This window comes from Amphibalanus amphitrite, unplaced genomic scaffold (genome assembly GCF_019059575.1).
Source record: "Amphibalanus amphitrite isolate SeventyFive unplaced genomic scaffold, NRLGWU_Aamphi_draft 000466F_arrow, whole genome shotgun sequence".
NCBI classification, from domain to species: Eukaryota; Metazoa; Arthropoda; class Thecostraca; order Balanomorpha; family Balanidae; genus Amphibalanus; species Amphibalanus amphitrite.
The window spans coordinates 243,374-267,088 of record NW_024881960.1 but is presented as its reverse complement, the minus strand read 5'-3'; the positions used below and the strand labels follow the sequence as shown (position 1 = coordinate 267,088).

The following is a 23,715-nucleotide window of genomic DNA, read 5'->3' as shown; positions in this document are numbered from 1 at the left end:
TTCCAATGGTGAAGTCTGTTTTTCGCCACATATTATACTTTGGCCCCTAGAGGCATTCAAAGTTTTTTTGGGGCGAAGGGGGACCCCCTTAGATTTTCATAAAAACTGGTCCATGTGTACAGTTTTGGACGCTGATTCCAAAGGGGAAGCCTGTTTTTCGCCACATATTATACTTTGGCCCCTACAGGCATTCAAAGTTTTTTGGGGAAGGGGGACCCCCTTAGATTTTCATAAAAACTGGTCCATGTGTACAGTTTTGGACGCTGATTCCAATGGTGAAGTCTGTTTTCGCCACATATTATACTTTGGCCCCTAGAGGCATTCAAAGTTTTTTTGGGGCGAAGGGGGACCCCCTTAGATTTTCATAAAAACTGGTCCATGGGTACAGTTTTGGACGCTGATTCCAATGGTATTCAATTTTTTGAATGCCTCTAGGGGCCAAAGTATAATATGTGGCGAAAAACAGACTTCTTCATTGGAATCAGCGTCCAAAACTGTACACATGGACCAGTTTTTATGAAAATCTAAGGGGGTCCCCCTTCACCACAAAAAAAAACTTTGAATGCCTCTAGGGGCCAAAGTATAATATGTGGCGAAAAACAGACTTCACCGTTGGAATCAGCGTCCAAAACTGTACCCATGGACCAGTTTTTATGAAAATCTAAGGGGGTCCCCCTTCGCCTTAAACAAACTTTGAATGCCTGTAGGGGCCAAAGTATAATATGTGGCGAAAATCAGACTTCATCATTGGAATCAGCGTCCAAAACTGTACACATGGACCAGTTTTTACGAAAATCTAAGGGGGTCCCCCTTCGCCCCAAAAAAACTTTGAATGCCTCTAGGGGCCAAAGTATAATATGTGGCGAAAAACAGACTTCACCATTGGAATCAGCGTCCAAAACTGTACACATAGACCAATTTTTATGAAAATCTAAGGGGGTCCCCCTTCCCCAAAAAACTTTGAATGCCTCTAGGGACCAAAGTATAATATGTGGCGAAAAAGAGACTTCACCATTGGAATCAGCGTCCAAAACTGCACCCATTGACCAGTTTTTATGAAAATCTAAGGGGGTCCCCCTTCGCCCCAAAAAACTTTGAATGCCTCTAGGGGCCAAAGCATAATATGTGGCGAAAAACAGACTTCACCATTGGAATCAGCGTCCAAAACTGTACACATGGACCAGTTTTTATGAAAATCTAAGGGGGTCCCCCTTCCCCCAAAAAACTTTGAATGCCTCTAGGGGCCAAAGTATAATATGTGGCGAAAAACAGACTTCACCGTTGGAATCAGCGTCCAAAACTGTACACATGGACCAGTTTTTATGAAAGTCTAAGGGGGTCCCCCTTCGCCCCAAAAAAAACTTTGAATGCCTCTAGGGGCCAAAGTATAATATGTGGCGAAAAACAGACTTCAGCATTGGAATCAGCGTCCAAAACTGTACCCATGGACCAGTTTTTATGAAAATCTAAGGGGGTCCGAATGTGATTCTGAAAGTGAATCTGAATCTGAGGCTGTCTTGACAGACGTGATCCAGCCACTGTTTTGGGGTTCAACCAATTTCATAACCTGTTACCGGGGGGGGGGGGGGGGCGGGGGTGAGGCGAAATAAGCAGTGCCGTTATTGCAAATAAGATGATAGTTTGCAAAGTTAACGTTTGTCGTATGTTTTATGGTTAGCAATGCTCGAGCGATTCGTTCCAGAGTTACATTTACAGCCCTCTGCAAACTGCGTGGTAGGTAGGTATTCTTATTCGGTATTCTTGCTATTTTGACAATGCACCAGTTTTTGTGACCTTGTGACCTGACCTCGGGTCACTGGAACCTAAAACTCCAAGGCCAAGTGACAAACAGATGCTCCAAGTCGTGTCTTAAATTTGGTAGCGCTACGTGCTATAGAACTCACGCTATCAACGAAAAACTCTGGCATTCGGTTGCCGCTAAACTGTTAGTCCAATTTTCCCCTGACCTTGTACCGGGTTTGTGACCTGGTGACCTGACCTGAAAAGACTAGAGACCTGAAATTTTCAGGACAAGTGCCAAAAGGTTGCCCCAGAGGGTATGCGAAATTTGAGCGCCGCCGTTTTTACGTTATTTGTGAAAAACCTTAGGGGGGTGCATCAACCCCCCTCATCGGGCGAGGGCTAACTAACATAATACATTGTAGTAAAGGCTACCCGAACCGGTAATGATTCTTGCTTATTTGTTCAGCTCAGCCGTATTTAGAGATTTAGCTGGCTTTGTCCATGAATAACAATATCGGCAGGGGCGTAGCCAAGGGGGAGGGGCCACGGGGGCAATGGCCCCCTCCCTTGAGCGCAAAACGCGCCATGGGAGAGCCCCTCAGGCCCCGGGATATTTTTTTCAAACACTGGATAAAACGTCTTTTACTCGGAAGAAAATTGATATCGAAGTTTCATTTCTCTGGCCTTCTGATGACCCAATGGGCCCCTGCACTCATCCGATGACCCCCGGTTTTCTGGGGCCCCTGGTCGCCTAGGGGGCCCCGGTCGCTTGAGGGCTAGTCGCCTGGGGGCCCCTGGTCGCCTGGGGGCCTGGTCGCCTGGCCCCTGCCCCCTGGTCGCCTGGAAGAACGTTTCTCACCTGCAGTGGCATAGCCAAGGAGGGGGCCAAAGGGACCATGCCCCCCCCCCCCTGGAAGCCAGGGGTCCTTATTCTATAGGGGCCCCTGGCTGACACAGTGGGCCCTTGGCGACATAAAGGCCCCTGCGGTAGATCCTTTGACACAGCTGAGTAGTTATACTTTGGCCAAGAGAGCCCCAATTTTAGAGCCTTGGGGCCCTATTGAAACCAGGGGGCCAGTTGGATGGGATGGGTCCAACTTGGGTCCAACGGTGTGTAAACAGAATCAATGCGTTCCGACTGTTGGTCTGACCCTATATCGGTTTGAGGGAGCTCGGATCGGATCCACTGTCGATTTGAGGGGGCCCTATCGGTTTGAGGAAGCCCTCAAATGCCCTGAACGGGTCCTTAGTTTGTCTAAGAGAGCCCTCCGTCGGCATGACTGGGCCTCTGCAAGTGCAAGGAGGGCTTTTGTCGGTCTTAGTGGCCCTTAGGCGGCTTATATGACCCTCAGACGGCTTACGAGGCTCTCATGCGCTGTAGGGGCCTCTGACGGTCTGAAGAACCCTCATCCGACCTACGGGCCCTCAGACCGCCCTCAAAACCGACTGGCGACTCTATGAAGCTATTCGTGGGCCTATCTAACAGGGCCCATGGACTGCTTACCCCCTAAGTTCTAATATTTTTGTTAATAAATATTTTTTTCCTATTTATTTGGGCTCCCTCCAAAAAAATATTGGATGCAACCAGATGGCTTTTTGGATTTTGAGGGGGTTATCTTGGGCCCCTGTGCGGTTGGCGCCCTCCTTGAGGAAATCCTGGCTACGCCCCTGAATATCGGGCAACCAGAAAACTTTTTTTGACCTTCAAACAGCATCCAGTTTGCTTAAGACCAGAAAGGTAGTACCGGACGTCCGGCCGGACCAGGATTTTTGCATTTGCTACTGGGTGGGCAAATCGACGCCACTGGGTGGGCAATTGTGGTGACTGGGTGGGCATTTGCCCACCCAGTGGGTATGTTAGAGGAGGCCCTGTGATGTCTGTCAATGCAAAATTGCACTGCAAACTTGAATTTTCTCGTGGGACCGGCCGCCGGCGGGCCGAGCGTCACGTGACCCCAATCTCAGGAACCGGTCAAGGTCACATGGCCTGAGTACAGTTAGTAGTTCCCAGATTCGCCGCCAGAGTAGTGCCACTTGCAACGGAGCAAAAGAATGCTATATTGCGCGGTAGACTTTTAAAATGAACTTGAATATTTCTTCTTTGCCGACAGAACCCCAATGTCCCCGCTTGGCGTATTTACAAATTGCAACCGAGCTCCGCCGTAGGGTATTTTATTTCCGCCGTAGTGTATTTCACTTGGGGGATTTTCTACCATACATTTGCCTGAGCTCAGGGTAATTACAATTTGTCGGCGACGTTAAAAAATGATGCACCTTTTTTCGCAGTATAGGATATCGCATGTGCATATTTCTGCCTTTTTGGGTGCGCTTTATCGGTTTTTCGTGAGTAACTCGCGTAAAAACCGTCCGATCGCGACGAAACTTTCAATGCCCCCGATTTTATCAATTTTACACCTACCCTGACCCAAATGACCTTTGACCTGTGACCTATTTCTCGAGACCATGTTTGGCCCGAATCGCGATTCGGCGTATGTCGGCTCGCATTAGCCGCGCGGTTGCAGTCTTCACGTGGTTTCAAGCGTTGAAACATGTGATATGATGCAGCGATGCTGGTCCCATGCATTAGGGTGGGTGTCAAGGTCACCTGAAGGTCAGGTCAGCTCAATGACCTTTGATGACCTCGGTTCCTTTTTCGAGTTTTACATGTTTGTAGGCTAGTTTTTGGAGCTGATTTCGAATTTAGCAACCATTTGAACATAACAGGGGGTGTAACGAAATTATCCGAACACCTTTCTTCCCGCTGTAATTAAAAAGCAAAAAAATCTGGTACTTTTTCTTTTAACTGAGCTTGTAGCCACCTTTCATAAAAACACAGTGATGAATGTTCTGGAGCATTTCAGCCAATGGATTCTCCAGCACACTGGCTTTGATGCGGACCAACGCCGTCTAAACCTGTGCCTGCGGTTGAGCAGTGCTTATGGCGGGTGGCTCTTCATACACCTCCTGCTGAACAAGAGCCCACGCCCCACAGGTTTTCGATTGAATAGGGATCGCGACTTTTTCCAGGTCATAAGCGTTAGCCCAGAATGATTGAAGGTTCTATCGGCATCACTTCCCGTTCTTTTAGGGACTTTTAAGTAGCGCGCCGCCCCGCATGAAGACAGTGTGGCTTGAATCAGGCATCAGTGCGCGTTCAGAAACCGTGCCCTCCTATGCCGTCTGGTTGAGCGCCTCCAATCATATGCTCCTACACCTTCCCTGGAAAAGCTCCACCCTTGCCTATGGGGCAAAATATAAGGGACAAAAACACAAAACAAGACAGATATAAACAAAGCAAAATTAACTCATTACCTAATGAAATTTAGGCTGGAGCAAAAACATAGGTAATAGGTATCTATGTCAAATTAGAATGAAAGATTAAAATCAACCTGACCAGGCCTTACGGTCTGACCTGGTCCTAACCACCTTACTTCGCCTAACTTAACCCAATTCAACCTAGCCTACCACAACACCTGCAGAGGTACCTTCCTGGAAAAATGACGCCCAGGGAGGTGACTGTCCAACTTATTGGAATAGGTACTACCATGATTGCTTGTCAAAATGTGTGTCATCATGCTCTTGTTTGACAAGTGATGTATAATAAATGTGATATTCAATAATTATCTCCTGACTGCTGACTGTTGAGTGATCAAAAAATTCAAATAATCAGGGTACAATGCTTTGCATAGTGCACACTAATGTTGTTTTTGTGTAGGCCCTCTGCACATTGTTGTGTGCAGTGCTATGTGCACCTTAAGTAAAAAAGTGACTGGTGGTACATGAAAAAAGGTTGTGCAGCTGTGAAGTTCATGCCCTTGGTCAAGCTGGTGCCAAATGCCTATAGCTATAGCAGGATCAGTGAGGGTTGTAGACATGCTACATACATTGTGCATTGAAGATATTGGCACAAAGTTCATCCGTAATTACTATGCTTAACACCTAATGTAAGAAGCGACATAAATGCCCTGATGATAAAACTCTCTGGTCAACATCACACAAATTTATTGACATACTTTGCAGGTACATATTTACATTCATGGCAAATACTTTCGATTTGATTCAGAAACTAGTTGCTAGTAAGCTTGCATTTTTGTAGGTACCACAACGATCATATATTAAATCACAAAAAAATCTCATGGCATTCATCACATACCTTTTTACCGAACAAGTACCTAGCTACCATACAATGATTTTAGAAATTTTCCGCAATCCATCTATCTATATCTCAACTGACACAATGAATTGAAATACCCTAGCAAAACCTATAAATGTACATAAAAAGAATGCAATGCTACAAGGTCTATGAATTTCTGAAGCTATTCTCACATGCTGGAACGTTGAAACTCTACTTTTGTCTTCCATTTCCACGTTTGATTGAGCCATCATATCGAACTGTTTTGGTTCTTCAGTCACAAGCTTTCGCACAAATCTTGAATTTTTACACATCATCTTGAACCATGCTCCAGTCTTTCCAACAAGGTACTATGTAACATCAAAGCAATTTTGATTTGTTACAGCAGCTTCAGATCATGATAGGCTTGAGGTTTGTTACACCATTTGCCAGACAAATCGCTACAAAATGTGTATCAATTCCCAAACTAAGTAATTGATCATATCAGTATTTGCAGTTTCCACACAATGTTTCATAATATTATTCTATGTTTATATAAAGAAACTCAAATAATCCACAAATTGTTATTGAAACACTCCCACTTCAAGAATTCACAGCAATAACAGTACAAGTTCAAAAGCAAACAAACATTGCGGCAGATTTCGTATGAAACGCGCCATCGTCCTGAACTCTCTACCACAGACGGTAGTTCAACCCCGCAGCCGTAGTGCGAAAACCCCTGCCCACCTTACCCCACGGCGGAGCTCGGTTGCAATTTGTAAATACGCCCCCGCTTGTATTGTCCTTGGACCCTAACGTATGGTCGTAGAGGTATACTAGCATATGGAAGCCGTAAGTCATGACGTTGCTGGCGCGTATAAAACAATTGTAATGTATTCTTTAGGTGAACGAGCCGTTGTAGTTTTGCTGCCAGCGAAAGCTCATTGCAGCTCATTGGTAAACATAGTTTCGGTGGAGGCTGTGATTTGCTACAATGTCCTACTAGCAATCGAAGAACATAATTATTTCTTAATAGGATATCGAATGTGATATCTTTAACTTGATTTAATCAAGATTTGATATTTGAATATCGCAACGCAATAAGCCGATTTAAATTACGTTAAACTGGCTTAAGTGTTTTTATTTACCTCAGGTACTTTGAAGATTGTTGTCTCTTTTAGGCAGAATGTAAGTTACTTTGATTACTAGCCTCTCCCATTCTTGAAATGATAATATTTATCTGATGTGCAGCTGTGGGAATATCATATGTAAATTCATAGACCTCTGTATACATGGACTGGACACAGAAAATCCGGCCATGACCACAACGGCCCTAAAAGTAAATGCTTATAACTCGAGAGTCAGTTCACCTACGACATCCATTTTTTCACCGCCGCATAGCCCCATTCATTGAAAATGATGGGGATCATCCGCCGAACCGATGCGGTGTAACGGGGGAGCACCAGCACGTGGCGCGTGAGAGATGTTTGTGAAAATGGCGTGACAGTATCTCGGGAACGGCTTGACCGAATGAGTCCAGATTTGGCACACAGCTAGGTATTACACACCTGCCAATAACGCATGTCCCAATTTTGAGGTGCCGATGCACGTGCGCACGTGCACACCCCTTTTTTGTATCTCAGAAACTACTCGTCCGATTTCGCTCAAATTTTGTATACGGCAACAGCCTAACAACCATTGCTGGTTCACACCTCAAGCAAGGGGTGCGACTGCACGTGCGCACGTGCACACCCCTTGTTCATATCTTGGAAACTAGCCGCCCGATTTAGCTGAAACTTTGTATCTGCCTCCCTAAGAGCCAAGCTAAACGTTCCTGATACTCATCGCAAGCTTGAATTGCCGCTGCACGTGCGCACGCGCCACGCGCGCACCCCAATTCGTTGCTCGGAAACTAGCGGTTCCGTTTTGTTTTGCTGAGATCTTCTACGCAGCAATGTACTCCATAACCACTGGCGACTTATACATTTGCGGATCTTAGAAACTTATTTCCCAACTGGACTGAACTTCTGCATTATCAGGTGCGGCTGCACGTGCGCACGTACACACCCCTTGCTTATATCTTGGAAAGTATCCGTCCGATTAAGCTGGAATTTTGTCTATGCCTCCCCAAGAGCAAAGCTAACTGTTTCTGATTCTCGTCACAAGCTCGAAGTGCCGCTGCACGTGCGCACGCGCCACGCGCGCAACCCTAATTGGTAGCTCGGAAACTAGCAGTTCTGTTCTGCTGAGATCTTCTACGCAGCAATGTACTCCATAGCTTAACCACTAGCGACTTAAACACTTGGTATCCTAGAAATTTGCTTTCGAACGGGACTGAACTTCTGTATAACGATGAAGTTAATTGGCAGTAAAAGCACATGCATTGTAAAATATATGTATTGCAGATCAGACTGAGCACACTTAGGTATACATAGCTGATAGTTCTTCAGCACCGAAAAAAAAAATCCAGCTCATCAACCAGTAGGTACCCACTCATCGGTTAGCTGCACGATGTAGCATTTTCACATGACAAATAGCAAAGCAAACAAAAGAGCTAACAACAATGCAGGATTCACTCGCGGACGCTTTATCAATTAGCTGTGCGATTTTTTTTTTGAGAAAACTGGCTCACTGTTGAACCGCCCAATCCCGGGAAGAGCTGTTGGGTACTTGTTCGGGTGGAAGAGGTGCCGTTTTTCCCCAATCAGTCACCATGAAGACAGGGCACTCGAAAAAGATGTGCTAGAGAGTATATGCTTTCCCGCGTCACACGGCTCACCGACCCGCCAATGGTCGAGCACTTATTGCACTTCTCGAAAAGGTTCCTTGAAATCCGCTGTAATAATAGCAAGAGCCCAACAGTGGCTATGCCCAACAATGTAATGGCTTACACAGAGCTGTTGGATGTCCGCGGATAAGTGCTGGTGCATGTCATAGTCTTCCACCACCGATGGCGGTAGGATGAAAATGGGAAGAAGGATGGAGCGGGATGGCATTCCATTCATATGGCGCTGACGGCTACTGAGCTCTTGGTTGCTAAACTGGATCATCATGCAGTGTCCCTTGTGCGGTCTGGGTGTTCGTCAAAATGATGACAGAAAAGTACACGCGGTAGCGTTTAGCCGATACACGACCCTTGTGGGCCATGTAGCCGGTGGCCAAGGCCGCATTGGATGTCGTGGGTCGTGGTCCCCCATGACGGTGCGATACCAGCCAGCTGGCCAGTCCGCCTGCCACCTCTTCTTGGTGGACCGCGCAACGACCTGCGTGAGGGTGCGGACGTCAACCGGGGTCATCTGCTGGGACAGCCCGGCCGCTTCCTTGGCCAGGGCGCCCGCCCTCTCGTTGTCGGCGAGTCCACAGTGGGCTGGGGCCCATTGCAGCTGTATTGTGCTGCCGTCAGCCGTCAGGCGCTACACTTGGGCCGCAGCGCCTCCAGCCAGGAGCTGCCTCGATTCAAAGGCGTCAGCAGTTGCTCGATCGGCAGAGCGACTCGGCCTCGCCGGCCTACCGGACACTGCGGCCGATCTTGTCGCTCCTTTTCTATCATGTCCTAAATGGGCCACTCTTTTAGAGAGCGAACGCCGTACAACTCGGTGAGGACCTTGGCCGGCAGAATAGTTTGCTGGGCGGCGACCGGAGCCGGCTCGATCCCTGCTACTACGGCCTGTGCGGGGCTATGCAGCGGTCAGCTGACAGTCGCACACAGCTACCGCTGGAGCAGCCAGATGGCGGAGAGCGGGATCGTTAGGACAGCGGCTGCGTGCTCCAGTGTTCCGTCCACGCATCCCGATGAACGACGCTGTAGGCAATGATTCTCCACATCAGGTCAGCCTGTGGAGCTGCATCGTGGGCTACACCCGGGAGCAAAGGCTGTATCAGCCTCACTGTGCCAAATAGTGCTTAATGAGGTCACTGTACTCTTCAGCAAGCACCGAACACTGCTGATCAATTTTCCCTCCTACATCATGTCGGCGACTGCTGCTGCTCCTGGAGTTGGCATTTCGATGATGTGCTATCCTAGGGGCATTGTTCGTTGGCGGCTCGTTGACTATCTCTGTGAGTGGCGTCACTGAAAGAAATAGAGAAAAAAGTATGTCGGTCACACTTTATAGGATAATGTGTGCTTGGCGGTAATCTTTTACTTTTAAGAACAAGCGGCCCTCGCCAAGCATGATCCACAAAGTCATTACGATAGCATGACAAGAACAAGTAAATGTGTTTGTAAAATTGAGGTTTCGGATAGATTTATGTATTGCAAAACTGCCTTTACACAGTGATACTTAATATTAACCAACGTCCTACAAGCACATCTGCATTGAGAGGCAAACGACTTAAAAGTAATAATGAATGTAAATGCGTCAAGATTGCTATTTTACAGTTTAATCAAAGACACTTACAAATAGATTGATTCGAATTCGATGACATTGATTATCTTGTCTACGAGCATGCCTTCCAACCATGGCAGGCAGTGCAGTAACTAATCTGGTTTATTGAATACCGACTTTGGCGAGCAAACATACCAGAGAAAAAGCAGCAAAGACAAATAACAATGAAGCAAGTTATAAAGCATTACTCACGCTTGGAAGGATCTGGCTAAGGGTGGATGGAACCACAGTGTATAGATGTAACGATGCGTCAATCAGGAACGTTTGCTTGCTCTTCCTGTGGGCTCTTGTAGGTAAATGGTCTTCTCCAAAATGCAGCTAAAAAACGAACAATTGTTCAACAAATAACCTTCTACTTGTGACATTTAATAACGTATCAGTTTGTATGCACACCGACACCAATTATTCAACCGAAACCTGATAAGTCCTCAATATGAAACACTTAAAAGCGAAACTTAAATATATGTACAATTCCAACTTTATGCCTTGCTTTATGCCTATTTTATGACAAAACACGTAGGTCTGGGAATAATGCCAATGATACTTTACAGAAAGTCACGTGCTCTTTTCCGTCGCCGTCATTAAGACGAATTTATTTAAGACGGTCCGTCATGAGCGTTGCACTTTTATCCCCTTTCAGAGCAATAAAACCGATTTAACGTTATACTGTTTTTGAGAACAAGTATCCTAGAATACAACAGCATAGGAAATTAGCTCAAATGCTCACCAACTACCGGATATTTATCCGCATACAACTACAACGATCATAATCTGTTGGATTACACGATCAACAGTTTTAAGTCGTTTGTTGTTATTTTTAGTTATGATATCAACTATTCAGGTGTGAATAAGCGGTAGTTGTGGGGACCATGGTTGTATTCAAAGTTTCAACGAAATGGGACTGTTTATTTCCGAGATATAATGGAAGGGTGCGCACGTGCGCACGTGCAGCGGCACCTCAACATTGAGACAAACACCAGCAATGGTTATAAGACACTTGGGTATATGCAAAATTTCAGCTAAATCGGGCGGCTAGTTTCCAAGATATGAACAAGGGGTGTGCACGTGCGCACGTGCAGTCGCACCCCTTGCTTGAGGTGTGAGCCAGCAATGGTTGTTAGGCTGTTGCCTGTATACAATATTTGAGCGAAATCGGACGAGTAGTTTCTGAGATACAAAAAAGGGGTGTGCACGTGCGCACGTGCATCGGCACCTCAAAATTGGGACATGTGTTATTGGCAGGTGTGTTATACCTAGCTGGGTGCCAAATCTGGACTCATTCGGTCAAGCCGTTCCCGAGATACTGTCACACCATTTTCATAAACATCTCTCACGCGCCACGTGCTGGTGCTCCCCCGTTACACCGCATCGGTTCGGCGGATGATTCCCATCATTTTCAATGAATGGGGCTATGCGGCGGTGAAAAAATGGATGTCGTAGGTGAACTGACTCTCGAGTTATAAGCATTTACTTTTAGGGCCGTTGTGGTCATGGCCGGATTTTCTGTGTCCAGTCCATGTATACAGAGGTCTATGGTAAATTGCAATATTATTCATGTTCTGAAAATCTGGATGATGAGATGGAAACCATCACACTTTGGGTTTTGCATTAGATGATACATTTCAGTATTTTCTGCTTCACTGGATTCCAAGGCTGTGCAACATAATTTGAGGCACTGAAAGTTGAAAGAATACTTATTGTTATGGCAGTCGAAATTCTGCCCATAATCAGAGCTGAAGTCACCAAAATCCTACTGACTCAGAATCCGGAGTCAGAGTTAATGCTGCACAGCTCAAGCCTCAAGGTCAGGCACTGCACTTGTTTGATTGATGATACTGCGCTCGGAATTGTATTTTGTCAAAAAAGGGTCATTTTGCTGTTTTGGACCAACATTTAAAGCGACAGAAGCAGAAGAGAGTAGATTCTCCAGAGCGTGCTTTTTAATTTTGTATGTTATTTTTAACGCATGATTGCAATGCAAAGCCATGCACAAGGGGTCATTTCAGGCATTTCAGGCAAGAGACATCTACAATATGAGCTTCAATATCATGATATTGATTTTAATAGATCCGTCTGGATTCATACTCTGGGTCAGAGTCAATATGTGAAGCCGGAGTCAGAGTCGGAGTCACCTGAAAATCCATCGACTCTGCAGCTGGCTGTACCTACCTGACCATAAAGAGATGCTGCTTCACATTGCCTTGTGGGATCAGGTTCTATTCTCTGATAAGTGATGACACCAGACACATTCATTGTGCATTCAAATCATGTATAGAAACAAACAACAAACAGGATTGGTGATTGGTGGATCACATGATAGGAGTTATTTCTGAGTTATGGTAGTAAGTGCTTGTTTCAAATTATGAAGGGCATGAATGATGATCCTGCTAAGGCCAAACTGAGTGATTATATTTCACTTAAGAGTTAAGGCTCAATGTGGTTGCTTGCTTATTCTGGGCATGAAGTTCTGATCAAAGTGGCATGGTTCCAACATGCATCATGAGGTCAAGACTGTGAACAGGATGAGTTGATCCTGTCAACAGTCATACATCATGGTGCATCCATAGGCCTATGGTGCATCCAATTCCATGAGAATGCTCATTTCCAAAGTCACCTGATGGAAGCTGTGGCATGTGGATGCCGCTCATCAGTTAGCAGTTGCTTCCATCGCCGCGGTCGGGCCGCTCTGCTGACACCCGGTGTTGCCCGTGTGCCACCAGGAGTGCGCTCAGCGTGCTGCGGTGCCGGCTGGCGGCGGGCCGGCCGCCGGCCCTCTGTTCGGCGCGCCTGCTGCCGCCGGCCGGCCGGACCGTGTGGCGCGGCCCGACGGCTCACTCTCGCGCTCTGGTGGTGCTGGACGACCTGCGCCAGCTGCCGCAGTCGCCGCGGCCGGCGCTGCTGCTGGGCGCCGCCGGCCTGCTGCCGTTCGCCGCCGCGCCTGTGCTGATGCTGCGCACCGGCCACTTCAGCGCCGAGCTGCTGCACGCCCAGCTGGCGTACGGCGCGTGCATCCTCTCCTTCCTGGGCGGCGTGCGCTGGGGCGTGACGCTGCCGGACGGCGCGCCGCAGCGGCCCGACTGGGCCAACCTGACGCGCAGCGTCACACCCTCGCTGGTGGCCTGGGCCGGCCTGCTGGCTCCGCCCAGCGCCGGCGGTCTGATGCTGATCGGCGGTCTCGGCCTGGCCGGCTACTGGGATATGGTGATGTACGGCTACCCGGCCTGGTTCAAGGCGCTGCGCTTCTGTCTGAGCGTGGGTGCCATCCTGTCGCTGTGGACGGCGCTCATGTGCAAGTGGTTCCTGGTGGACCAGGAGAAGGCGGCTGCCAAGCCCGAGGGCGACTCCGCGAGCCAGTAGACGGACCCGAGCTCTGACCAGGGTAACAGTAGACGAACTCTATCCGTGGCGCGAAATTCAGTGGAAGAGACCGTCGTGACGACTGAAATGGTAGACGACTCTGCCCAGGATAACGACAGACGAGCCTCAGGCCTGACGAAGGCTTCAGTGGAAGCACCTCTCCGTGACGAGGTCGTCAGTTTATGAGACACGTCGGACGTGTGAGTGCTGTGAACCCTGCCGGTTTGGTTTTATTGCTCACTGCCAGGCGCCAGCGCGGTCTGGCATGATCGGACACCACTGACGTTTGGTCGCGGGTATGAGTCGCTGGCAATAAGCTGAACGACCTCTAAGGCATTGGGATGGTTACTGAAGCTAATTCGCATCGGTGTGTGATAAACTTGATGACTGGTTGAAGCCTACACGTGTGTTATTCGCTGCAACAAATCCCCGGGTGTATAGAACGAACAGCATTGAGGGACACTGCTGGCTCTAAGGCCATTTTCAGTTGCATGGATTGCGTCTGGCATACCAATCGGTATTAGAAACTTGATGGCTTGCATCCACCCTCTTTTTTATGAAATATCGATCCTTTGTTCTCCGTAGTGGTCAGCAACAATCTCCGATTGGTATTACTTCACTACCTTTTCTTCGTTTCTTACTGCCTATAGCCTGGCAGATAGGACGATGCAAAGATGATATAAGAGGGTCTCCCTCATGTGTGAAAATCACGTCTGTGTGTGAAATAAAATAAATGCTGCCAAGCTTAAGATTTTATTGTCGTCCATTTTCGCGCATTCCTGAAAAATACGAGATTTGACATGCCTGCACGCAAATCGTACCTCCACAACCAAAGAAGGTGCGACCGAAACGTAACCTTCACAGAAGCAGGATAAGTACTTGGCTTGATGACTTGGCATGACCCCGAGTAAATGACCAGGCAAAGGCTGCAACATTTTCATCCTTGTTGAACTTCGACGGCGCTATGTTGACAGGGATAACAATGAACTTACCCTCAAACGCTAACTAACTACACCTTCTTACGCCCAATTTAAGCGGCAGGGCACACATTGCAGTAATACTGCAGGCTATTTCAACAGTACGGCAGTTCGACTATGACGAACGCTAAACTGTCGTGATCGGTTGCACTATAACTGAATTGTTTGTTTTATGTCTATATTTGACCGTGAAAAGGTGTATAGCTGTGTCGACGGCTTACATCATTATTTGACAGCGCACTTTAATCACTATTCACACCTTCAAATCACCGGACGGCTGTGATTTTCAGACTCTCCCACATCACCGATGAACTTCCAGCAGTCTCCGTTCCCGAAGCTGGACCCGGTGGTGTCCTGCTCCTCCTGGAGCCGACTGGACCGGCGGACGGATGCCGAGCAGGAGCTGCGTCTGCAGGAGCAGGAGCAGCTGGAGCTGCTGACCCGACTGCGCCAGCAGGGTAGCGACGCGCTGCCGCTCGGACGCTCCACCGTCGACGGAGCCGACGAGGAGGATGAGGCGGAGGAGGACGAGTATGATGACGATGATAACGACGACGAGGAAGAGGATGATTCCGAGATGGCGGAGGATCTGGACCCTCCGATCGACCAGCGCTTCTGAGGCGCCCCCAAATGAGGCGGAACGGACCTCTGTACTGGCGCTCACCGGCTGAACGGAAGTTTCGTTCAGCATCTCCGTCTACGGAACTCTACCAAGTAGGTTATACTGAGCTCTGAGCTGTCTGTGTTTCATGCTGATTTTGAGTTGTGCGTATACTGATCATTGGTCGATGCTCGTCTGACGTGATACTGTGTTGTGCGGTGACCGGTGGACCGGTGGTGTGTCCCTCAGATTATTGTTCTGTGCGCTGTGATGCAGTGGTGTTCGCTAGTGTATGTAACTACGAGTGTATTCCTCATAATGTCTTGCTTTTAGTGCAGTATCCCATCAACCACCAGTTGCTGAATATTACTTATCACCAGTGACAGGCCTTCATTATTTTGAAAGGGGCAAATAAATAGGTCAATACAATGTTGTTTTTTAGCATTAGCCGTCTGAAGTTATCCGGCCCACCCTTTCGTAAGACTTGAATATGGATGGCAAAGATCATTTACAGCGCCCCTTAGCATTAACTTCGTCTTATAGAGAATACTCCTTCGTGACCCTTTAGAGGACGTATTACATTCATACGTTTACCCGGTCATATACAATATGCAATATGTACCATATGGAAACTGGTCCGAACCGAATAGCTGGCTATCGATCGGCAAGAACGATAATAATAAGTCAACGTCGAGCGAGTGAGACTAGACTGACGTTAGCTCGTATGACTTTCGGAGATATTGGGGCACGGTAGCTATGTATGAGTGTCAAATTGAAGGATATTTCATGTTATAGCCGTGTATTTAAAATCACATTATGACAACATGAAATGATCCCAGACTACGATGGAAGCAGGATGTTCATTGTTCACTGTGACACTGATACTGATCAGCTTTCAACTTTTCATCCACCATTTCTCTGGTGGTGCCTGAGCCCTGATGCCTGGTGTGTGCAGGTGAAACGGTGATACTACTCTTGGGGACACACAAAGCTGCATTGGTATGTATCGACCATAATCTTCTATTGAGCACCGCCAGTACAGCTGTGCAGCTAACATTGACATGAGATAGGCATCCTCTGTAGACTGTTACACGGACTTAACCCTCGTCCGGTCACACAATTGATTAACAACGTCCTGAGTGTGCACAACTACCGTCAGCTAGTTATGTAAGTAGTGGCGAGCCGTGCCTCTCTACGAGCGAATCAGCTCGAGGTCCCTTCTCTGCTTCATGCCCTTCATTGGCTGCGCTCGATCCTGAGTCACTCCTTGTCCCGGAGGTCAAACAGCGATCCGTCCAGCCGGACGTCAAAGTCGCTGTCGGCCCGGTCGGTGCAGGCCTCATGTGACACGCTCTCCAGCTGCTCCGGCTCCAGGTCAAACACCAGCATACGGCGGCGGATCTGCGGAAAATGGTCACATGTAGTCATTGTCTGTAGGCGGTACTCATAGGAGGCTCTAGGACCTAGGTCAAACACCAGCATACGGCGGCGGATTTTGTGGAAAACAGTCGCATGTTGTTAGAACCTGTAGGAGGTCTCGATTCTCATAGGAGGCTCCAGGCTAAACACCACCATACGCCGACGGATTTGACATAGCACAGGACACGGTTACATTGTAGGAGAGAAACAGAAGGGGGGGGGGAGATTGCAAGCATGCCTGCAAACCGTTCTGACGAGCGCAACGCAGCGGCGCAGCAGTCAGCACAGTCATTTCAATTATCTGCTTTCAGTAGTAGCTCCGTACATCTCCACTCTACACTCTACGGGTTACAGCTGCAGATTGTCGGCACAGGACAGCAGTCAACTGCGGACCCTACGAACCGGCTACCAATACCTAAACAGATCCAGCGAACAATCATATATAATGACTTCCTACCTTCTCAATGTAGATTTCCTCGATGTCTCGTGACCGCGAGAGCACGTAGACGTTACGTCTGTGGACGAGCTTGGCCCAGTGCTGGCAGTGGAACACGCCCGCGTAGTTGTCGTAGTCCGTAGAGATGATGACGTACTTGGACTTCAAGGGGTCTGAAACAAGGTTGGAGTTGTTAGCTGTTGTTTTGTTGATCGTTTCACCTCTGACGCTAGGCATGCCGGCTTTTCACTTCGTGTTAATGATGTGAAATACTATGTGTCTGCACTCAACGCATACTTCGTTCATTCTTTGTCAATGCCAATGGCACATTTTTGATTAAACGGATTTCGCTACGTCCAGCACTTACTGGTGGAGAAGGAGGCCTGGTAGGCGCCGGGCAGGCCATTGTCCTTCAGTGTGCCCACCGAACTGTACTTGTGGTCGAGGCCGACGGCGTCCAGGGCTCGCAGCTCCTTGGTCTCCACCACCTCCAGGCCGGTGGTTGTGAGCGTGTAGTTGAACGTCAGGCACGTGGAGGAAGTGGAGAAGGCGCGGTGGACGTACCACAGGCCTACCATCTGAGGAACGACGAAATTCGGTGGTCAGCAACGCACAGTCGGCAGTGAGGGTCCCGAGGACCAGATACAAACGAACAGTCATCAGTCATGGTTCATGAGTCAACACGGTAGTCGGTAACACCCAGCCACCCCGAATGTCGCATGCTCTGCCGCTACATTGGATGAGTACCTATTGCACTGACCAAGGTCATAATCCATCAGAACAGTCAATGATCAGATCATAGCACGGTGATAGCGATGATTGCATGTGATGCCTGGCTACAGCTTACCCGACTAGCATCGAAGTCGTCCATGGGTGTGACGTTGGCGCATTTTCCGGCGCCATAACGGTGTGCTGAGACGGCGACAGCGCCGGCTAGCACCGCCAGAAGCAGCGGCAGCACGCTCGATCTCGACGCCATGCTCGGTGTCCTCTGTAAGGTCAGGAGCAGCACGGTCAGATCTTGTCGCACTCTCCACCTGAAGATGGTGTAAAGGCTGCTCGAGGGCGCCCGACGTGGTGGCGATGCCTACGGCTCGGCTACTCCAATAGTCATGCACAACGGACTCGCTTGGTCATGAAATCGCCAACTTGAACCTTGTCGCCTAGCTCAGTGGCACGGCACTGCCACGGCGTAACTGGCAGTAGGTCCTCAGTGGGTGATCTGACCGTGGATATACGGCTTCGTAGAGCTGCAAACCGTGACCTTAACAGCCCACAGGCCGCACGCAGGGCACTTCTGTATTGATACATTATCTGGGCTCACCTGTAGAACTGTGTCACTGGAAGTTCGCTGTCCTGTCTGTCCCGCCGGACTCGCTGTCCTGTCTGTCCCGCCGGAGGTCCGCTGCCTGTCCCGCCGGAGGTCCGCTGCCTGTCCTATCAGTAGTCCGCTGGGCGCTGCCTGCAGTCCTGCCGGAGGTGCCCGTCCCGTCGATGCCGCGGCCGTGACCGGTGTGTGCCGCCGTCGGTCGGGGCCGCTCTGATATGGCGCTCGGCCGGCCGGTTCGGATGCGGCTCATTAGGGACCGGGTCGCCACGCGCCGCCGGCCGCCGCTCTGAGTCACACGTGGTGCGTCACAGCGCCGCCAACGACCGCCGCCGGGCCGGTCCAACCACCAACTGGTTCAGAGAACCGGCGCGTGCGTCGTCCCGCCGCCCCCCCCCCCCCCCCCCACCTATAGAGCTGGAGGACACCGGAAGGGCACAGGTCACAGATCGTGGAACAGGCCGCCGCCGCTGGCTGCATAAAAACGCCAGTGCGTGCATGATTCGGTCACACCCATCGTTTCAAAATTCAACCCCAATGCCTTTCAAATGCCCCTCATTATCAGTGTCCCTCCAGTCTGTATTATAACTATGGGTACAGAACTTAGCAGCACGGACAGTCAGATGTTCGTTGAATCAATTGACGTACCCTCGGACACAGTTAAAACGACTTGAAGAGTTAGCCCTCGTGTGACCGATCGTTTTCTACATAACGTGTAAAGGGAGCCAAAGGAAAATACGACCCACCTTCGCCGTTTTGCTCTAAATGAGGTAGAGCTAACTGCTAAGCGGAAAGTGGGTGCTCTGTATCGAGACTCAGCGATTGATCTCAATTCACTCGGTAAGCTCTGAGGCCAAGTCAAAAATCCAAGGGCTGGTCTTCGATGAATTATTTATTTTACGAAAAAAGGTAGAGCAGCCAGGTCTTCGGGGAAGATTTTTTTTTTAGTGTTGACCTCAGGTCAAAGCTCCTCAGGTCATTAAGTTGGTCGGGGAAGATGTATGTGAAATTCAGTTACGGGATGCCTTTATTGCCACGGCGCTGTCGAAAGCTCATCTGTTTTTGATAATAAAAGGAAAAATATAACTTTTCATGCTGGTGCTGGTTTTTATACAAAATTTTGCCAATAATTATGTAATAAGGCTCATACGAGAACATTCGTGTCGCTACACCGATGGCCGTACCTATCAATTATGAATTGCGTGCGTCAGCGCATAAATTCTTATTCGGCCCCACCGTACTCGGCTCCCGTGACGGTCTGGTGCAGTGGTGTGTGCAGATCGGTGACGTGACTCACTCGTCACGCATGACGGTGCGTGACCGATCCGGGTACGGCAGCTTCCGACCGACCATTGACGCCGCTCTAGCCGCGCGGGAGTGAACACTGGGCGTTCAATTCAACCAGCTATACAGCATTGCGATGTGTGCTGGCTCCACTGGCCCAATTTGGCCTGGTGTTATGCAATGGGTAGACCGGTCAGGTAACAGGCTGATGTCCGACAATGGTTTGCACCAGGAATTGTGGTAGGGAATGTGATGGACAGTCGCGAGGAAGCTATTAGCTGTCATTCTGTGCCGGTGGCATAACCTGCCTTATCTCATATGCTCTGTCCGCGGGAGCTGACGGCACAGGGATGACGCCACCTACCTCACAGCGGGTATCTGTATCTTTCCCTGAGACTTCACAGCTGCCTTCCGGCGAGGGTGGTGCCATCTTCCTCAGATGGGGTATTTTGTCCCTGGAAGCTCGCGGCTCACCGCTGCTGGAGGTGGCGCCACCTACCTTAGGGCAGATGTTTGTCCCTCCGATGTAAGCGCTGCCTGTCAGCGGATGTCGAGCGGTGGCGCCACCTACCTCAACTGAACCCGAGAAGCTTGCCAGTGCTCTTCAGTGATGGCATTGCCACTTGCTCCCGAGCTGGTATTTGTGCCTGAGCTCATCGTGGCTTGACAAGGACGGTCGGGAGGAGGAGGAGGCACCACCTACCACGTCTTGGATACTCTGTCCAATGGGAGCTCACTGCAGAGATGGCGCCACCTACCTTAGGGCAGATATTTATCCCTCCGATGGCTGAGCTCATAGCTGCCTTTCAGTGGATGCTGGGAGGTCTACCTGCCTAGGGACAAAGCCCTGAGAGCTCACCGCTAACCTTTTCAGCAAAGGTGGTGCCATCTGCCATGGAAGAGGTCTTTTGCCTTCGAGGGCTCACCGCTGCTTTGCAGGATGGTTGGGAGGTGGCGCCACCTGCATCGGAGAGCGTTTCTGAGATGCATTTCCATGTGTCACGGCTGGGCCTCTTATGTATGCATGTATGCATGTATTTATTACCATCATGGGCAATCCACTTATGCACGATGATTGGTGCATGTGCAGGGCCCACTACAAAACTTAACAGTTTACTATAGCGACCGCCTGTTCATCGGAAAAGAGGCATTTTACTGGCATTAAAATCATTTTGACATTGCTAGAACGTGAGGGGCTCAGCCGCGGTAATGCACCAGCACGGCTGCCAGACCAAAGTCTCTCCCTAATTCCTTTCATCCTTCCAGCCTGAAATGGTATAAGATCGAAAAGGTCTAACCCAACATAAGATGTAAAGCAAACATTCATACAAAAAATAAAATAGAACACTTAACACATATGAAAACCAGTGAGAGACAAACTATTTAGTATTTACAAACGTCTTTGTAAAACAACGGAAAAATATCAAAGTTAATATTGGAAGCTCGAAAATTAAGTTGTTGGCCGACCGACTCCGAGGTCAAAACTCTAAATTACATAAATGGCATTAAAAGTGCAGTCTATTTTGTTATACATCGCCCTGACTCAAGATGTCCGGTACGTATTGCTAAACCCTCGTTTATGCCTCAGCTCTAGTGTTTTTTAATGTTTTTTTTTTTAAACAAAAACCCAACCCCTTGAAGATAAACTCCGCTGACTACATTTTTGTTAAGTTGTATTATGATCAGGGATGCGGAGCCGTGGAAATTTCAGACGGCTCCGGCTCCGGCTCCGGCTCCGGAGAAAAAAATCGGCTCCGGCTCCGGCTCCGGCTCCGGGTGAAATGTTATGGCGGCTCCGGCTCCGGCTCCGGCTCCGAGTAAAATGGTCCGGCTCCGGCGGCTCCGGCTCCGGCGGCTCCGGCTCCGACTCAGTACATCCCCTATGCAATCAATTAAATACGGGTGGAAGAAAAATTGGATTGGTTATACGCGTTACTCTTTGCCATGACCGGCTCATGACCGCGTCCCCGCGCAAACGCACCGCGGAGAGAACTGGCAGAACAAAGGACTAGGAAGCGATGGCATTGGAAACGCAGTCGCCGCGAATCGGAGTTCACTGAACCATCGTAAGCTGACACCCGTCTCGGCAGAGACGGTGCTGGGAGTCGCAGTCCACTGCACTGGCTTGAAAACAATGGCCGTCACCTGATGACCGGTCCTCATGTTCTGGGGATGCAGTAGACGTGGGGGGGGGGGGGAGGAGCAGACAGGAAGTTGATTGCGTACTGTGGGATACTGGGGATATTCGGCTTTTTTCATTCACTTGATGGCCCATGACGTAAGTACATACCATATGTTTCACTGCCTTGTACTGTCAAACCGAACTAGGTCAATTATTTTTTTTCCTCTTCAAAAAATAAAAAGGAGCCGGAGTCGCCCCCTTTTTTGGCGGCTCCGGCTCCGGCTCCGGCTCCGGTCTATATTGTTTCACGGCTCCGGCTCCGGCTCCGGCTCCGGGCAAAATATGCCGGCTCCGGCGGCTCCGGCTCCGACTCCGGCTCCGGCTCCGCATCCCTGATTATAATTGATGAAACTGTAGCAATTATCCAGATTTATTCGCCCGGTAAACATTCTCCCGGCATTATCTGATCGGAAGTAACGCCTGCGATACAAGCTCTGTTTGCTGTTTAACGTGGGCTCCGGCTTTGTCCATTCGTCCTGTCATGTGTTTCAATTAAATTTATTAGATAAAATATGCAATATCTATCATACGCTTTGAGCAATTTACTTGTTCTTACCTTGATAAGCTGAAGGTCTGACTGTTGCTCTGCGATTTCCTTCACTGTTGAAATTTCGGGCGAGATTTATTGTGTTATGTGAGGTGATATATCTTTTTTCAAAATGATTGTATATGTCTATATACATACATACGCTTAGAGCAAAAAGAAACTGCAACTATATCCTTGCCTATATCTATCACCTCCAGTGGCGGTCGCAGGGGGGGGGGGCCATCAGGGCCATGCCCCCCCCCAAAGGCAAATCAGGGGGGGCCATCATATCATTTGGCCCCCCCCAAACAACCGATGGGCCCCCATGGCCGTATGGGGCCCTGGCCCGTATCCGATTGTCACGAGGCTTGAGAAACCCACGCCAGCCATTAACAGCTCCCATACCAGTCTTTGAGGGTCCTACACTGACCTCTGAGGGCCCTTCAGTGGCGGTCAAGCGTCCACATTGACCGCTGAGGACCCACATTGACCTCTGAGGGCCCTCCACTGGCCTTTGAGGGCCCCTAAACCGGCCTCAGGGGCCCAACCGGCCTCTGGTGGCCTCATTTCTGTCTCTCGAGTCCCAAGACTAACCTTTAAGTGTCTATGAGGGCCCCGCACTGGATTCTGAAGACCCGATGTCGGCCTCTGAGAGCCCGCATCGGCCTCTGGGGCCCATCTTGGCCGTTGAGGACCCTCCGCTGGTTTCTGGGGTCCAACGCCGGCCCATGCCGGCCTTTTAGGGCCCCACACTGACCTCTAAGGGCCCCATGCTGGTCTGTAAGGACCCACATTAGCCTCTAAGGGCCCCCCGCACTGGATTCTGAAGACCCAATGCCGGCCGCTCAGGGCCCGCATCGGCGTCTGAGGGCCCATCTTGGCCTTTGAGGGCCCTCCGCTGGCCTCTGGGGTCCAACGCCGGCCCATACCGGTCTTTTAGGGCCCCACATTGACCTGAGGGCCCCATGCTGGCCTGTAAGGACACACATTAGCCTTTATGGGCCCCGCACTGGATTCTGAAGACCCTTTGCCGGCCTCTAAGGGTTCGCATCGGACTCTGAGGGCCCATCTTGGCCTTTGAGGGCCCTCTGCTGGCCTCTGGGGTCCAACGCCGGCCAATGCCAGTCTTTTAGGGTCCCATTCTGACCTTTGAGGGCCCTATGCTGGCCTGTAAAGGCCCACATTAGCCTCTGAGGGCCCCCCGCACTGGAATCTGAAGACCCGATGCCGGCCTCTAAGGGTCAGCATCGGCTTCTGAGGGCCCATATTGGTCTTTGAGGGCCTTCTGTTGGCCTCTAGAGTCCAACGCCGGCCCATGCCAATCTTTTAGGGCCCCACACTGACTTCTGAGGGCCCGTACTGTC

The 23,715-nt window shown here is 49.6% G+C and overlaps 3 protein-coding genes across 4 annotated transcripts; 2 read left to right on the top strand and 1 right to left on the bottom strand.

Moving 5' to 3' along the window:
• Positions 1-1,925: 1,925 nt before the first annotated feature.
• Positions 1,926-14,075, top strand: LOC122392018 (transmembrane protein 69-like; the record flags this gene model as incomplete). The annotated part of the gene is made up of 2 exons (XM_043386435.1): positions 1,926-1,945; positions 12,963-14,075. Coding segments are annotated over 2 exons (657 nt in total), but the record flags the coding sequence as incomplete, so codon positions are not given.
• On the top strand, positions 6,610-15,606 carry LOC122392017 (anaphase-promoting complex subunit 15-like). Of its 2 annotated transcripts, none has more exons than XM_043386434.1 (2): positions 6,610-6,706; positions 14,867-15,606. In XM_043386434.1, the coding sequence occupies exon 2, from the start codon at positions 14,884-14,886 to the stop codon at positions 15,193-15,195; it is 312 nt and encodes a 103-aa protein (XP_043242369.1). In that variant the 5' UTR covers positions 6,610-6,706; positions 14,867-14,883; the 3' UTR covers positions 15,196-15,606. The 2 variants fall into 2 exon arrangements, with proteins under 2 accessions (XP_043242369.1, XP_043242367.1); XM_043386432.1 differs by lacking the exon at positions 6,610-6,706 and adding an exon at positions 6,756-7,042.
• A 563-nt stretch (positions 15,607-16,169) lies between these two features.
• LOC122392016 (apolipoprotein D-like) lies at positions 16,170-18,714 on the bottom strand. Its single transcript, XM_043386431.1, has 5 exons — positions 18,357-18,714; positions 17,880-18,023; positions 17,400-17,610; positions 17,054-17,205; positions 16,170-16,578 (listed from the first exon to the last, which is right to left on the bottom strand). Exons 2-5 carry the CDS (start codon positions 18,009-18,011, stop codon positions 16,438-16,440), a joined length of 636 nt encoding a protein of 211 aa, XP_043242366.1. The 5' UTR covers positions 18,012-18,023; positions 18,357-18,714; the 3' UTR covers positions 16,170-16,437.
• Between the last annotated feature and the right edge of the window lie 5,001 nt (positions 18,715-23,715).

What these genes read in the sequence shown, in the direction of transcription:
- LOC122392017 (XM_043386434.1), top strand. Translation starts at nt 14,884, where the DNA reads ATGAACTTCCAGCAGTCTCCGTTCCCGAAGCTGGACCCGGTGGTGTCC.
- LOC122392016 (XM_043386431.1), bottom strand. Translation starts at nt 18,011, where the DNA reads ATGGCGTCGAGATCGAGCGTGCTGCCGCTGCTTCTGGCGGTGCTAGCC. An exon ending in ACGACTTCGATGCTAGTCGG is followed by an intron (nt 17,611 to 17,879) that starts GTAAGCTGTAGC and finishes GTCGTTCCTCAG; the next exon opens with ATGGTAGGCCTGTGGTACGT. An exon ending in AGGAAATCTACATTGAGAAG is followed by an intron (nt 16,579 to 17,053) that starts GTAGGAAGTCAT and finishes CATTTTCCGCAG; the next exon opens with ATCCGCCGCCGTATGCTGGT.